At 43.3% G+C, this 16,735-nt stretch overlaps 1 protein-coding gene across 4 annotated transcripts in view; it reads left to right on the top strand.

Annotated features, from left to right (window-relative positions):
- DHX35 (DEAH-box helicase 35) overlaps positions 1–16,735 on the top strand; it is a 71,544-nt gene that overhangs the window by 19,913 nt on the left and 34,896 nt on the right. For all 4 annotated transcript variants that reach the window (XM_059897679.1, XM_059897680.1, XM_059897678.1 and 1 more), the window contains 4 exons: positions 3,087–3,191; positions 6,676–6,737; positions 7,593–7,662; positions 9,598–9,657. In XM_059897679.1, the coding sequence (XP_059753662.1) occupies positions 3,087–3,191; positions 6,676–6,737; positions 7,593–7,662; positions 9,598–9,657 (297 nt within the window). The remainder of the gene's footprint in view (positions 1–3,086; positions 3,192–6,675; positions 6,738–7,592; positions 7,663–9,597; positions 9,658–16,735) is intronic.

The following is a 16,735-nucleotide window of genomic DNA, read 5'->3' as shown; positions in this document are numbered from 1 at the left end:
TCCCCCTCCTTTGTGATTCTTTGCTGTCAAAGTGGGTCTCCACTGAGACATTTCCTGTGTCTCCTGGGTCTGAACACACTACTGCTTCTTGTCTTCCTAATACAAGGCTTGTCAGCCCTGCCTTTTAAAGAGGTGACACTTAACATTAAGGAAGCCAGCAGCCTGCTCTGGTTGTGAGGAGGCCTGGGCCTCTCTTCTAGATTCAGACCTCACAGTATTTGGCAGCTGTGTTTCCTAGTTTATTGTTTGGGCTTGTGCCAGTTTCCTTCTTTCATTGGAGATGCAGGTTTTGGTTGATAATATGTTTTATTTATTTATTTTTTTGTTTTAAATTAGCTCTTAGGGAAATGGGGGCAAAGATGCCTTTATTTTGCCATCTCTACCTGGACAAGAAATTAATTCTATTTCCTTGAGTTATTTTTACTCCTTATTGAGTTTTAATTATTGTGTAATTCTTTTTCCCCAAAGTTCATTTTAATTGTCTTCAAAGTTAGACATTATTGGTAAACATTTCTCAAGTCTTCTGTGTGTGTGTAAAAATGGAGATAACGTTTCGGCAACTAGGTTGCAATGTTAGACGTAACCTTTTATGTCATGAAAGGTGATTCACTTACTTAAAACATTTGAACAATTTTTTCTGTTTGTGGTTTGGAATCCCAGCTCTTAATCAATTTGCATTTTTCCTCCAAATTTGTAGCCATGGATAATTTCCAAGAAACCACATGCTCTCTCTTAAAGAACAAAGAGTATATAAATTAGCTGTGCAGTATTAATAGAGCTGTCCAGTTTGAAATGCTACATCTCAGAAAGTACTTTGTGTGCGGACTAAAATCTGGAAACAGTCTCAGAGCCTAAGAACAGATTACACAAGCCATTGGCGGATCTCTGCGAGAGGCAGTTCCTTAATGAGTATGTTCATTGGACTCATATAGTCTGGGTTTGACTTCAAGACCAGGCCCTGCCTTGATCTATGATTCAGGACAAGCTATAAGCCTGTCTTATTTCAGTTTCTTTCTTTGTAAAAAAGAGGGTCTCTTGCCCACCTCACGGACTGTGTACATGTTTAATGAGATAAAATTTGTGAAGGCTTGGAGCACAGCACCTGCACATAGGAGGTGCTCAGTGATTGGTGACTCGTTTTTCTTTTGACCTCCTTTTCCTATTTCTGTTTGTTTCTATTAAAAAGATATGTTTATCCAGTCTAATTGATGAGGTTATTGGGACTAGAACTTAAACAGTAGAGATAAAATCTATTAAAGAGCCAACAGAATATGGCCTTTCAAATGTCCAGTGGTGTGATCATACTTGATAAAATTTCTAAAAAGGAATTTTAAATTAAAATCCATTTTGTAGCAAATGTATACAAATAGTGAAGTAATAAGAATAAATATGTTTGGCTTCATAAAATGATTACATTTTTATGGAGAGGTTGGTTCATTTATGCTCATTCTTACGAGCCGGTTTCCCCCATAAGCTCCAGTATCTCTATGCACACATTCGCTGTTTGTACCATTTTTCAAGATTGATAGTTTAATGTTCTGTAGGGTTGAAATTGAAACAATAACAATAACAAAACTGTCCCTGTGAAACATTGGTTATTGGGAGCTATAACCTCCAGAGGGAGAGCAGTGTAGGATGAATTTCTGGTTTCATAAGATGTTCTGAAAGATTGCATGGTGTTCACCAGCTGCTCGATGACGGATTCTGTCTTGGCCTCTTAGGTCTGTAATTTCAAGTCATCCGGCAGAACCACTTCCGATCTTCATTTCCTCTTCAGTTTCGTAAACACCAATGGTCAGATAACGCCCAGTGTGCGAGGCTCGCAGGGCTACGTGCAGGGAGCCTCTGGGCTCCTGAGCCTGGGGCTGCTGCGGCCCGGTGGCTGTAGCTGGAAGCTCTGCCTCAGGACACCTCCTGTGTCAGCTCATGTTCCAAACTCAGGATGCAGGAACTCCATGGGGAGGTTGCCTCACGTGTGAAAGGAGGAGATGAGATGCATGGGGGTTGGTTGGTGGGCCGGGTCCCCAGGAAACTTCTATAATTTTGTTTCCCTTTGGTTCTTTATTAGTTAGATAGTTTACATAATGAGCATTAAACTCTCTTTTCTTTCAAGGTAAACTAAGTTATAAGCATTATTGTTCTTCCACTTTTATGTTTGTTCAGTATTTCGAATATTTTCTATTGATAAGTTAATAGCCTTTGAATGGCCTTCTGGAGTAGTAGGAGATCTTGCAGTTGGATTCTTTTTTCTCTTTCCTACCCTCACCTTTTATTTGTCATCTATTGGTAAGTGAAAAATATATCTGTAGTTTATGGTCTTCATAATACATTATGTATTTTGTTTTCTACTTTTACTTTATTACGTTAACTTGGATCCTTTGTAAATCTTCTTATCTGCCTTTTGAAGAGTTTTCAACGTGCATTCTTGTCTCTGTTTCCCCTTTTAATAGTTTCAGTAGCTGGGACACTGTTGCAAATTGTTTTAGATTATCTTGCTCTGGAAACGTTATTCTTTTGCTTCCAAAGAGAAATGAACATGGCCAAGTATTGAATTTGATCGTTCTTGTTCCCTTGCCTTCATGGTCCAGTGGAAGTTGTTTTATTTCAAGGCATGAAGACATGGAAATTTGTCCCTAGTTGGTGTGCTAAAGAAAGCTTTAGGAATAGGGTGAATCTTGAAATTTCTTTTTCCCTTTTTGCTTCACCCACCAGGAAATCTAGAGCTGAATTTGTGGCTCAACTTAAATAACTTAGGCGTATCTGTGTTTTAAAAATTTTCTCATTGACTTCGATCTTTTGAATTTTGTCTGTAATTTCTTTGATCCTGATCTGTAACATATTTACATGATTCCATTTTTATTCTTATAAGTTGCCTCAAGTCAATTATAGAATGAGGTGAGATACATAAAGTTGATAGCTGCAAAGTTTATCACACTAGTTTTCTAATAACCTGCCCCTTCTCTTCTCATTTTCCACTGTGTTCAACATACTATTTAAAAAATAAGTGACCTTTAGATTTTCCATAGTATGTGCTCTGGGCAGTAATTTCTGTGTCTCTATTTTCAGCATGATCTTTCTTCCCAAAGGTTGCAGGGAGAGTGGCTGAGGAAAGGGGTGCGGTGCTGGGCCACGAGGTGGGCTACTGCATCCGCTTTGATGACTGCACCAACCCACTGGCTACGAGAATTAAGGTGAGGTGCAGAGCTGCTTTTCCCATTGTGAATAAGGAAGAATCTTTGGGGGGAGATAAAAACATGCAGCCATCGCTGCTGACTGAGGCACTGATACTGTGGCAGAAAGTGTATGAGAGCATCCTGGCCCTCAGGGAAGTTAGTCTGCTGGGAGGTGCAGCGCTCTTTCCGAGTCCTTGCATCTTAGCCCAGAAAGGACCTTGGAAGTAGAGTTAAGCCCTTGGTTCTCCAGATGAAGACGTTGAGGACCTGGGAGGCTGAATGACCTACCTGACATTACGTGCGCATTGGTGATGGAACCAGAACTCAAAACTGACATTTCTCATGTTTGTTTTATTGTTTTCCCACCAATCCACCTAGCTCACTAAATATAGAAACTTACCTGTAAAAGACTTAAAAACAGGAACAAATATTGGGTGGGCCAAAAGGTTTGTTCATTTTTTTCCGCAAGATGGCTCTAGTAGCACTTAGTTGTCTTTAACTTCATTCGAGACAATTTTGATAAATTGTATGTGACAGCTATCATAATCAGCGTGTGTTAAAAAGACATCAAAATTGGTGAATTTTTGTATAGCCATTTTAATATTGAAGATGGAAGAAAAAAAAGCAGCACTTTTGGCATATTATGCTTTATTATTTCAAGAAAGGTAAAAACATAAAAAAAAAGATTTGTGCAATGTATGGAGAAGGTGCTGTGACTGATCGAATGTGTCAAAAGTGGTTTGCGAAGTTTCGTGCTGGAGATTTCTTGCTGGACGATGCTCCACGGTCGGGTAGACGGTTGAAGTTGATAGCGATTAAATTGAAACAATACTTGAGAACAATCAACGTTATACCATGCGGGAGATAGCCGACATACCCAAAATATCCAAATCAAGCGTTGAAAATCATTTGCACCAGCTTGGTTATGTGAATAGCTTTGATGTTTGGGTTCCACATAAGTTAAGCGAAAAAAACCTTCTTGACCATATTTCCGCATGTGATTCTCTACCTAAATGTAATGAAAACGTTGCGGTTTTAAAACAAATTGTGACAGACAGTGAAAAGTGGATATTGTACAACAGTGTGGAACGGAAGAGATCGTGGGGCAAGCAAAATGAACCACCACTAACCACAACAAAGGCCGGTCTTCATCCAAAGAAGGTGATGTTGTGTATATGGTGGGACTGGAAGGGAGTCCTCTATTATGAGCTCCTTCCGGAAAACCAAACGATTAATTCCAACAAGTACTGCTCCCAATTAGACCGACTGAAAGCGGCACTTGATGAAAAGCATCTGGAATTAATCAACAGAAAATGAATAATCTTCCATCAGGATACTGCAAGACCGTGTGTTTCTTTGATGACCAGGCAAAAACTGTTACAGCTTGGCTGGGAAGTTCTGATTCATCCGCCATATTCACCAGACATTGCACCTTTGGATTTCCATTTATTTCGGTCTTTACAAAATTCGTTCTTTTTAAATAAATTTATTTATTTATTTATTTTATTTTTGGCTGCGTTGGGTCTTGGTTACTAGGCGCGGGCTTTCTCTAGTTGTGGTGAGCGGGGGCTACTCTGTTGTGGCACGCGGGCTTCTCATTGCGGAGCATGGGCTCTAAGCTTGCAGGCTTCAGTAGTTGTGGCTTGTAGGCTTAGTTGCTCTGCGGCATGTGGGATCTCCCCTGACCAGGGCTAGAATCCGTGTCCCCTGCATTGGCAGGTGGACTCTTAACCACTGCGCCACCAGGGAAGTCCCTACAAAATTCGCTTAATGGAAAACATTTCAGTTCCCTGAAAGACTTTAAAAGGCACCTGGAATAGTTCTTTGCTCAAAAAGATAAAAAGTTTTGGGAAGATGGAATTATGAAGTTGCCTGAAAAATGGCAGAAGGTAGTGGAACAAAACGGTGAATACATTGTTCAATAAAGTTCTTGGTGAAAATGAAAAATATGTTTTTTATTTTTATTAAAAAACTGAAGGCACTTTTTGGCCCACCCAATAGTATAAATTGATAAAGTGTAGAATTCACAAATGTTATTTGCACTAATTAGAACTTACCCATTTTCACATGATTATGGATTTTATATGTGTGTTCTTTGACCTCACTGCTACTAGTAAAATAATTAGCACCAATAGTAATCAGTGTAAATCAACTCAGCAGTGTCCACTGTGTATACCACTGTGCGAATCAGCGTCTCCCCAGTACTGTAAACAATGAATGAAAATGCTCTGATGAAATGAATATTGGTTGTTAGAAACTCAGTTACCTCAGCTTGCAACAGAGGAAAGCTGAAAATAGATGATCTAAATGTAGTGATTTGTAAAAATGTGGGCCTTGTTTTCTAAGCTTCTGTATTTTGTTACCTTTGACATTCATTTTGCTAGGTAGAGGGGTTATTCTTCTATACCATCAAATATATTTACACGAGCTAATTTTTAGATAAGTTTCAGTGGACTGCATAACCAAATGATTCTTTCTAGAGGGTCTTTCATGAAAAGTTTTGTATTCCATTGGGTAGTAATTTCAGGGCACCCAATTCTTGACTGGTGGTCTGTCATTGGTGGCAAGTTCTCATTTTCACTCCTATGTGTGTATGTGGCAGCTTGTATCAGGTCCAAGAAAAATATGATGGAAATGCACCCTGCTTTGAAAAACAAAACAAAAAGTAAAAATGCGAAGATACAGTGTGTGAGGGAAATGTTTAACTTTGTTAAAGTACTGAACTGTTTTTGGGTGAGAATAACAGCATCTAATTGTTACCGCATTTTTCTGAAGCGTTTTATAAACATTCATTAAGCTTAAATGATAATAGCTGCCATTCTTGAGCTCTCTCTGTGTGCTAGGGCCTGTGCTAAGCGCTGTACATGTACTGTCTCACTCAATTCTCACAATAACCCTGTGAGGTGGATTCTTTTATTCTCTCCATTTTACAAATGAGGAATCAGGCTCAGAGAGGGTAAGTAACTTGCCCAAGGTTCACACAGCTAATAAGATGTAGAGCTGAGATTGGAACTCCCAGCAGCCTGACACGATAGCTTGTATTCCTAACCACAACCCCATCCAGCCTCCCTAAAATAATATCAAATGAAGTTGAAGTTAATAACCTCAAGAGCTGCAAGTCTGCGGTCTTTGGGGATGTTGTAGGAATGATGATCTCAGACTCACAGCATCCCCCTGGGCAGACACAGGTTTGTCTTCACTGCCTGTTCATCAGCAGCAGTACCAGTGGTACCGGCTCAGAGGAAGTGGGGCTTAGCCAATGCTCACAGAGCGAATGCATGTGAAATTTTGCTAAAAGATTTGCAAGCCCCAGCTGAGGATCCCATCTTCGAAATCTTGTTTGTGAACCATTCCATTGCTTGATAACCAAAATGTTGGGGCATTTTCTCACAGTCCTTGGTGGGAATTGTCTTGTACACACACTGGTGATGAGGTTGTGTGTGTTTTGGTTGTACTTGAACTTTTTGAATTATTTCTAAACCTTTGTGTTTCTGTGTTTTAGTTTCTGACCGATGGAATGCTGGTCAGGGAAATGATGGTTGATCCATTGTTAACAAAATACAGGTAAATGTGTTTTTCCCTTGATAAGTTTCCTAAAGTTTCAAAAGTACACAAGTAGATTGAGAAGCATTTGTGTTAATAGATGGGATTCGCGACCATGCTCAGCTTTCCCAAAGCTTTTCTCCTTACTTTGGCTGTTACCACCCTTGATGTTCTTTTCAGAATTTACAGACAGTCAAAACTGGGCTCATTAAAATCCCTGTCGTTATTTGAACAGTCTGTTGACTTGTTTTTATCTTGCTGGAGGGTGACAGCAGAGGCACAGTACAGAACCTGGCAGCATTTTGTTGAATGTAATATGCAGAGTCCAAATAATTATTTATACTTTCCCTTTCCTTGTGTGTCTCTGTCCATTGCTCATGGCGTTAAAGTGGTCCCACTCAGGCTCTGTGGTATTCTGGGAAAGGATATCACATTTGACTCACTGGTACACACGTGGCACAGCTGAGACCATGTGCCTCTTCGTGCTGTTTTCTGCAGTTTAACAGCCTTTGGATGGGTGGGCTGTGTCCCGATTTTTATGTGCTCTGTGGGGTTACATGTTATATTGGAATTTAAAATCATGTATTAGATCCTGTTGGAATCCAGCGTGGGTGGTAAAACTCTTTAGAAGTAGCAATAAATACACCATTTTCTTCACCAAGATATGTTGATGTCATCATTTTTATTAGCTTAAGAGTTACCTCCTTGTCAAAGAGGAGTTATTTAGCGTTACTTTTGCTACAAGGTGATCGCATGGGGGCTAAATACCCAGCAGTCCCTTTGATGGTCTGAATACCCAGCAGTCCCTTTGATGGTCTGGATGGGCTTGTGCAGTGGTTGGTTTGATGCTTACTGAGATTGTCCCTCTGATTCTAGTGCCATCATGCTGGATGAAGCCCACGAGAGGACCTTGTACACCGACATTGCCATTGGCCTGCTGAAAAAGGTATAGCTTTGCTTTTGTTTTTGTTTCGTTTGTTGTTTGATTAGGAAAGTCATTGTAGCAATTTAGAAAATCCAACAAAATACGGAGGAAAAAAATGAAAATCATCTGTCATCCTGTTCATTCAGAGACAGTCACCGGTACAATGTTGGTATGTTTCCTTCTCTTCTTTTTAATTTGTGCATCTTTTTGTGTGTGTACATGCGTCTGTTTTGGCAAAGTGGGGATTGGATTGTATGTTCTAAGTTGTCTCTTGCGTATTTCTCTTAACGTTACATCAAGATCATTTTCCTGTGTGATTAAATAAATATTCTTTGAAGACATTATTTTTAGTGGCTCTATAATCACGTCTCTACCATAAAGTATTTGACTCATCCGTTACTGTTAGGCATTTATATGGCTCCCAGGTTTGAAGTTATTTTAAATAATGTTGCAAGGAGCACCCTTGTAGTTAAATATGTTGCATTTCTGTTTCTTTTCATTCTTTCGCTATTTATTATAAAAGATTTCAAGCATACCCCAGGGTAGAGAGAAGGATTTAATGACCCCCATGTGCCCATCATCTGGCTTCAACAGTTATAACCCACAGCCAATTTTGTTTCAACCTTACCTGCATCCTCTACTCCCTTCCTGTATTTTCTGGTTGTTTTCTTTGGACAAATTCCCAATCACAGGGGTCTAGAAAGAGGTGATAGAGCATGGACTCTGGGTCAGACTGCCTGGCTTCAAATCTGACTCTGCTGAGTTTATTCATCTCTAAAATGGGACAGATACAAGTTTCTCTCTCTGTGCTGGTTTACTTTCCTATCTGATAGCCACTAGCCACCTTAGATTTTAATTAGTTGAAATAGAATAAAATAAAAAATTCAATTCTTTAGTCACACTGGCTGTATTCCAAGGGCTCTATAGCCACATGCAGCTAGTGGCTACTGCATTGGGCAGAACCTCTCTGTCTTTGAAGAGTGTTCTCTTAGAGCTGCCCTATGACATAATCTGTTGTGAGGCTAAACTCAGAAAATGTAAAATTATTAGGATGGCGCCTGACACAGGGCCACAAATAGACTATGAGGTAACTTTCCCATTGGGAGGATGTCCACAGCTGGGTGAGGGGAAGGTGGGCTGGATTTCAGAGGCCCCTAGCCTCTTTGTGCAGTGCATATACTCTACAACTGTACTCCGAGACCCTGGAATAGCACATAATTTAGTATATGCTAGCTGCTGTTGTTATTGTTATTTTCATTATTAATTTATTCCTTGGCCAAAGATTTAGACTTTTTGATACTTATGAGGAATTATCCCACCAGGTTATTGCCTTCTGAGGAATGGTATAACAAGGGGGCCTATTTCACTGAATCTTTGCTAACAGTGAAAATAAATCTTTGCCAATGTGAAGGATGAAAAAATAATCTCGTTGTTACACATTTTTGCTATAATTTATTTGATCATTTCTCCTATGCCTGTTGATCATCTGTTTCTTTGAATAACTGTTAGTATCTTTTGTCCATATTTCTGTCTTGGTGTTATCATTGATTGTTTGTTTGCTTTTGATGTATTTTTTCATACTTTAACTGTATATACATAGATTCTGACTATCCAGAGACCCAGGTGTCAGGAAAAAATGGTTTTACTTCTGGTAAATTCAGATTCAGGTTTTAAAGCTCCTTTATACTCTCTATCCAATGTTTTTTTTTAGCTTTTTATCTTGGAAAATTTTGTCACTTACACAGTTAAAAAGAATAGTCTAATGAGCCACCTTTTCACCTATGACTTAACAGTTATCAATTTGTGGTTGGTCTTGTTTCATCTTTAAGCTCCCCCCCCGCCCCCCGCAAAAAAGTACACACACTGGATTATTTGTAATAAATTTCAGATATCAGATTATCTCATCTGTAAGTATCGCACTATTATCATTGTCTTTTTTTATGTCTTCTTTTTTAGATTCAGAAAAAGCGAGGGGATCTTCGATTGATTGTGGCTTCAGCCACCTTGGATGCAGAGGTATGAGCATTTCCCCCTCTCGCCCTCTGTCCCCGGTTAGCACTGGGATTGTTGGACATGTCCTTGGGAAGCTACCTGCAGCAAGAGCTTATCTTTGGCAGGATGGCCTACTTTCTTTATGGGACCATCCGATGTCCTAGATTCCATGTGATCAGAGGAAACTCCTTTTCAGCTTGTGGGTGGAAACTAGCCTGTAATTAATTGAGTTCATAATTATACCTATTTGCCTTGTTTCTCTACATACTATGTTTTCCCCTACAAAGGTAATTTCTTTTTATTACTCCAGTAGGAGGCTGTATTTCTTGAATTTATGACTTTAGCATTTATACTGGGGGTACAGTTGAAGTTTTCCCTGTACATATAATAATTTCCATGCTATAATTTTTTATGGCTAAGTTTACATTATTTTTTTCTTTTTTTAAAAAAAATTTTAATTGAAGTATAATTGATTTACAATGTTTTGTTAATTTCTATTTTTTTTAAAGATTTTTAAAAAATAAATTATTTATGTATTTGTTTTTGGCTGCATTGGGTCCTCGCCGCTGCACGTGGGCTCCCTCTAGCCACGGTGAGCAGGGGCCACTCCTCGCTGCGGTGCGTGGGCCCTTCACTGCGGTGGCCTCCCCCGTTGCAGAGCACGGGCTCCAGGCGCACAGGTTTCAGTAGTTGTGGCACGCGGGCTCGGTAGTTGTGGCTCATGGGCTTCAGAGTGCAGGCTCAGCAATTGTGGCGCACGGGCCTAGTTGCTCCACGGCACGTGGGATCCTCCCAGACCAGGGCTCGAACCTGTGTCCCCAGCATTGGCAGGCAGATTCCCAACCACTGCACCACCAGGGAAGCCCCTGTTGTGTTAATTTCTGCTGTACAGCAAAGTGATTCAGTTATACATAAAAATATATATATATTCTTCTTTTTAATATTCTTTCCCATTATGGTTTATCATGGGATATTGAATATAGTTCTCTGTGCTATGCAGTAGGTCCTTGTTGTTTATCCGTTCTTTTTTTTTAAATAAATTTATTTATTTACTTATTTTTGGCTGCATTGCATCTTCGTTGCTGTGCACGGGCTTTCTCTAGTTGCGGCAAGCAGGGGCTCCTCTTTGTTGTGGTGCGCGGGCTTCTCATTGTGGTGGCTTCTCTTGTTGCCAGGCACGGGCTCTAGGCACGTGGGCTTCAGTAGTTGTGGCACGTGGGCTCAGTAGTTGTGGCTTGCAGGCTCTAGAGCGCAGGCTCAGTAGTTGTGGTGCACGGGCTTAGTTGCTCTGCAGCATGTGGGATCTTCCCGGACCAGGGCTCGAACCCGTGTCCCCTGCGTTGGCAGGTGGTGTTTATCCATTCTATATATAAAAATTTATATCTGCTAACCCCAACCTCCCACTCCATCCCTCCTCAAACCGCCCCCCCCCCATTTTTCTCTTAATGACTAATATTTTAGTTCAGACAGCAGTTCAACTCAACACATAATTTTGACCATTTGCTACACACACACACACACACATACACACACACACACACAGCACAGAAGCACAGTTCTGGCTACAGGTGATTCATACACTCCTGACTTCTCCGGGAAGCAGACACATAAATAGATATTTGCGGTTCACTTTGTTCAAGGTGCTGAGACAGCCAAGGAGGGGGTGCTCACTCTCTAGTCATCTGGAGGTTGTCCAGAGGCTTTCGCAGAGGAGGGACATCCCACCTGGGTTGGAAAGATGCACAGAAGTTCACCAGAAGGGCAGGGGTGGGGCAGTGCATCCTAAACATGCACAGAACCACAGGGGCATGAAACCATGTGTTCAAGGGGCTGGGAGTCATACCTCGCCCGTGGTCCCCTGCGGGGGGTGATGTGCCCCCAGTCACCTCTCTGTCTCCTTCCAGCTTCTTCAGTGCTCCTTACACTCCTGCCTCACCTTGCTGTTCCTCAGAAAAACTTAAGCATGCTTCTGCTCTTGGTGGGGGGGAACCCTCTTTCTAGACCACTCTTACCCCAGACGTTCTCATGGCTTTGCACTCATTTCATTCCAGTCTTGATCAGATATTGGCTCCCAGAGAGCCTTTCCTGACCACCGTCTAAAACAGTGTCCCTGTCGCTCTCCATTCTCTTACTCTCCTCGTTTTTTCTGTTTAGCACTTCTCACTAGCTAACATATGCATATCCGGGTGTTTGTTTATTGTATGTCTCCCGTCACTAAAATGTAAGCACCATGAAGACTGGGACTCTGACTTACTCTATGTTATCCCCTTTCATCTAAAACAGTGTCTGGCACAACAGAGCAGGGACTTTGGGTTGAATGAATCTTAGTTGAATGGAAAGCGATGGGAGATTCAAATGGAGAGGCTGGTAGGGGTCAGATGATGGGAGGCCTTACAGGCCACGTGAAGGAGGAAGGACTCGCCCTGCTGGTCAGGAGCCCCAGCAGAGTATGAGGCATAGCAGTGACCTGATCGTATTTGGGTTCTAGAAAGATCTCTCTGGGTGCTGTGTAGAAGAGATAAGAACAGATGTGGAGATCCCAGTCAGGAGGGCAGTTCTGTAATGCAGCTGAGATGAAAAGGGCCTGGCTCTTGGTATCCCTGTGGCTTCCGGGATGCAGAACAACTTGGAGGGAGAAAAAACTCAGCATGGCTGAGAGAGATGCCTGCACGTGCCCTGGCCGGTTTCTCGGACCTTCTCACGGGCTGTAGGAGTCTGTTGTCTTAGGCCTGCCCACCATAACTCTTGGGTTAAAGCTCTCTGTTGCCCTCTTTAATGAATTCTTACGCCCTTCACCCATGATACTGGCTGGAATGCTGTTTTGAGGGCTGTACCTGACCTCATCTCCTGTTATCTCCTCCATGACTAAGTTGCCCAGAACATCTTCTCTATTTTACCTCTTATGTTCGTCACCACCCCGCTTTTAAAAATTATTCCCAATAGTTTTTATTGTGCTTGAAATCTATAACATCCAAGTCTTTTTTTAGAATCATTGTTAATACTTATTTCTTGCTTACTTTTTTTTCACCTTTCGTTGTCTTTGGTGTGGCATGGAGATTTAAAAACATAGCTTCCTTCTTTTCTGCCTACCGTCGTTGATAGAGACGGACTTCCTGGAAGTGATTTTTTTAGGTGGGAAAGTGGAATGTAGGAGTTGTGTCACACCTTGAGTGCGCTAGGACACAGGGGTTGCTGGGATGCCAGCAGCATTCATGGGGTCCTTGGGTGGGCTCGGGCCGTCCTTTTCTTCATCCCTTCCTGGCTCGGCCAGTGAGGGGGAGTGAGGTCTGTGTGTGAGTGAGGGGGGACCCAGGTGGGTGTCGGTACACGTGGGGCGTGGAATGTGTTCCCAGGTGAGAGTGAGGAAGAGGAAGGAATGGGCTGAAGCAGATGAGAGAGGAGGGGTGTGTGGGCGTGGGAGTGGGTGTGGCTCAGGTAACATTTTGCCCTGGAGGCCCAGGGGGTGCCGAGCTCATCCCTGGTCCCCTGGCCTCTGGATCTGTGGGCAACAGACTCATTCCAAGCTCCACTGCCTGGAGGGATAGATACCACCCACTCTGGTTTCGCTCAGGGTCTGGGGTGGCCTACCCTGCAGGTGAGGACACCAGTGAGGGCGGCTGGGAGGCAGAGGCAAGGTGGGAGCTGATCAAATAGTCGCCTTGATTGGTTTAGCTGTTTGTAAGCCTAATTAAGTCAGCAATTACAGGATATGACCGGGTATAATTACGAAGTATTTATTGACCATTGTATCACATGGTATTGTTTTTCTTTTATTGGCTTCCATTCATATGGCAGAAAATAGGATCCCTGACACCTCTCACAGATTTTTGTCACAGGTCCAGCTTGAAGAGAGAATAATTTCTTTTTCTAGATTCCTCGAGAAGGAATTTGGGGTCTGCTGGGGTCAGGAATCCACTTGGGACCATTCTGCATGGGCCAGGGGTGGGCAGGTCATGTCGGCATGGCTGTTGGGGTCCAGTCCTGTGGGTCAGATCAGAGCCGCTGCCGGGAGGAAGCTGGTGAGCTGGGAAGGCAGTGCACCAGACGTCCACGTCGTTTACGTTCCATTTCATAGACGAGCCTCTTCCTCTATGTCATTTTATGTTTCTCACCGTGTGTCTGTGTCAGTGTGATCCATGTCTTTCAAACTTGACTTAAACTCTTATTTTCTAGGTGGGTTGAACCCATTTCACTCCTCCTGGTCCTTCATTCTGCCTCAAGATGCATACACTGTTGAAACTATATTTATTTGCTTTCTAATCCATATTTTATATTTCCAAAAAAAGATAAAAGATAAAGATCTTAAGGATAAAAATCTCATGCCTTCTCACTTAATGCTGAGTTTGATTTCTTGAAGGAGTAACTCCCTGTCTTTACCCCTCAGCACCACAGATTCCTTAACAGAGAAGGTGTAGCCGTCTCCTCTCACAACAGCGTTAAGCCTTCATCCTCCTCCCCGTTCTGCTTGCCTCTTTGGTCCAGAAAGCCTGTCTGCCAAACCTTTTTTAAAATCTTCCTCTTCTGCCTGCAGCTTCTGGAGCTCCGCCTTCTCCCCTCTCTCCGCCTCCTTGATGGCTTCCCCAGGCTCCTTTGCTGGCTGCTCTTCCTTCTCCAGGCTGTCCATCTTCACGGCCCCTGGTTCAGCGGATGCTTCCACTTTTGGCCTCGTAACTGGGCTCCTTCGCTCCAGCCTGGGCTGCCAGCAGCAGGCTAGTCACAGACCATGAAACTCATAGACCCGCGACTCTGCAAACTCGTGGCTCTCAGCGGCTCTACGGCAGTCCCTTTCTCATTGTCATAGTCATCTGGGATCAGGACATCCATTGCTTTAGGAAGTTGCTTCTTCTGTGTTTTTGTGTGTGTGTGTTTTTTTTTTTTTTAGCTTTAGGAAGTTTTTGCCCCTGATGGAGTAAGAAGTAATTCCATTGTCCCCAGCATGCATGTGTGCCCTCACACTCACAATGGCCAGGTCCCATCTGTCACACCTCTGGAATGCATGGCTTTCGCACTGCCCCCGTTCATGCTTTCATTCTTTGTCCTCTGAGCTGTTGTAATAGCTTCCTTAACTAGTCGGCTGGGCTCCAACCTCTGATCGCCCCTGCCCTTCTCCAGAATGGCCTCCAGAGTCAGGGATGCAGAACAGGTCTGATCACCTCACACCCATCTTCGCTGCCCTTGTCTTGCCCATCTAATAAAGTGCCTGTGCAGTATGACATTTGGACCACTTCAGAATGATCACTACAATCACTTACTGAGTACTGTTCGAGGCCAGACCTGTGCCAAGTGCAGTCAGACACACTTTATAGGAGCAACAGCCTTGCAGGGTGTAGAGAGCAGTTCATCCGTTTTGTCAACAAGACGACCAACTCAGAGATGAGACGGGCCTACCCTAGACCTTGAGCTGTCTCCTCCATCAGGGGCCCCTTTACATCTTAGTCTACACTCTGCTGTCATCCTAGGAAGGGGGTACCTCTTCTCCTTCCTAGCTGGTAATAATCGTCCTCATCCTTTCAGGCTTAGCCAGGGGATACTGCTGCCTCCAGGAAGCCCTCCCTACAGCCAGTCATTATTGGTCTTTTTCCTCCCCAAATTGTAACTCGCAGCTCTTTTCTGGTCATCCAGTCATTGGGCCTCGGTTTATGTTATGATTGGTCCTTTGCATGCCTTCCTCCCTGGCTTATTCACTCTTTGGGGGAGTGGGGTGGAGTCTCTTCTCCCTTGTTTGTGCATCGCTTGTAGCGTGCCCATGCTGTGCACACCACAGGACACAGGAAGGCTGAAGTCACTTGCAGAGAATTTACCCGAAAGAAGCGTGGAGAGTGGTGCCATGTGGTTCTTCATAGCACAGCGCAGTTCTTTTGTTTTGGCCTGAGGCTTGTTTTTTTATGCCTGTGCTTATTACTCTTTTCAAACACAACTTTGAGATTAACGTGTAGCATCCAGCTATTTTGTAGTTCAATCCAGTGGACTCTTTTAGAAGTGCTCCTCCAAGCCCTTTCACACTGTGCTCGATGCAGGTCCTCAGGGCACCCCTGGGCTCCCAGTTCCCAGGAGCAGGCGTGGGTGTGTTTAGGGAAGATACCTGGGAACTAAAGAAGACAGGCCTTGGGATCACATGGCCAGGCCTCCTAGGAGAAGAGAAAGCGATGCCGGGCCAGGCCTCAGGGGAACGGGAAGGTCACTGAGAGTCCGATAATGGCGTGCCCCACCTTACAGGATGCCTGTGCCCCTGCAGCTAGACCGCAGCCCGCCTCCAGCACTCCGTGCCCGCCGGCTTGGTCACTCGGTTCTTCTCGGTCTCAACTTCTCTGTGTGTCTTGGGTCACATGCCCCAAGAGGGCATCTTCGGTGGAGTCTCCCTCCCCCATCGTTGGCCAGCGCTCTCACGTCAGGCCTCCCTATAGACTGCAGGTCTGGTGGTCAAGTGCCACTGAAGAGGACGTGGCCACCTATTCGGGAGGAATTGCCAAGAGCCACTCTTCTCAACAGGGTCCTGTGGGAGCATCGGAGAAGTGAATGCTTGCCGACCTGCCCCATACAAAGTGTTGTGCTACTTCCTGTGGGGCATGTAAAGATGGGGAGGACTCTGTCCCCGTACATATAGAGTACATGCAGATCTGTAACTGTGCTACCAGGGACACATCTACTGTTCATAGATGTACACGCTTCCTTTATACACTGATAACTTGTGTGATCAGAGCTGTGCTTTCCAGATCAGAGCTACACATCAACCTGATTTAATCCATATTTAACTTGAGTTACACCTTCTGACCTAATTTTCTGTTAAACAAAATATGGGGGTTGTGGGGGGGCGCGGGTGTGGGTGGGTTAAGATCAGTAGCACAGCTGCATGTTGACTCAGATGCACTGCTGAATGCAGTTTGGAAATCTAACTTCTATCATTTCTATCAAGTCTTCAATAAAGAGTCTGTCATTGACATGTGATTCTCCAAAACTGCAATAATAAAAATATGATTTTTAATAATTATTTTGTAACCCCTAGTCTGTATTATATATATCCAATCCCTACTCCCCACCCCCTGCTCTACCAGTTTTATATTGTTTTCTTACTTTCCATGAGTTACTATGAACCTTTTTTTTT

This window comes from Balaenoptera ricei, chromosome 15 (genome assembly GCF_028023285.1).
Source record: "Balaenoptera ricei isolate mBalRic1 chromosome 15, mBalRic1.hap2, whole genome shotgun sequence".
Classification (NCBI taxonomy): Eukaryota; Metazoa; Chordata; class Mammalia; order Artiodactyla; family Balaenopteridae; genus Balaenoptera; species Balaenoptera ricei.
This window is presented reverse-complemented; position numbering and strand designations above follow the sequence as displayed.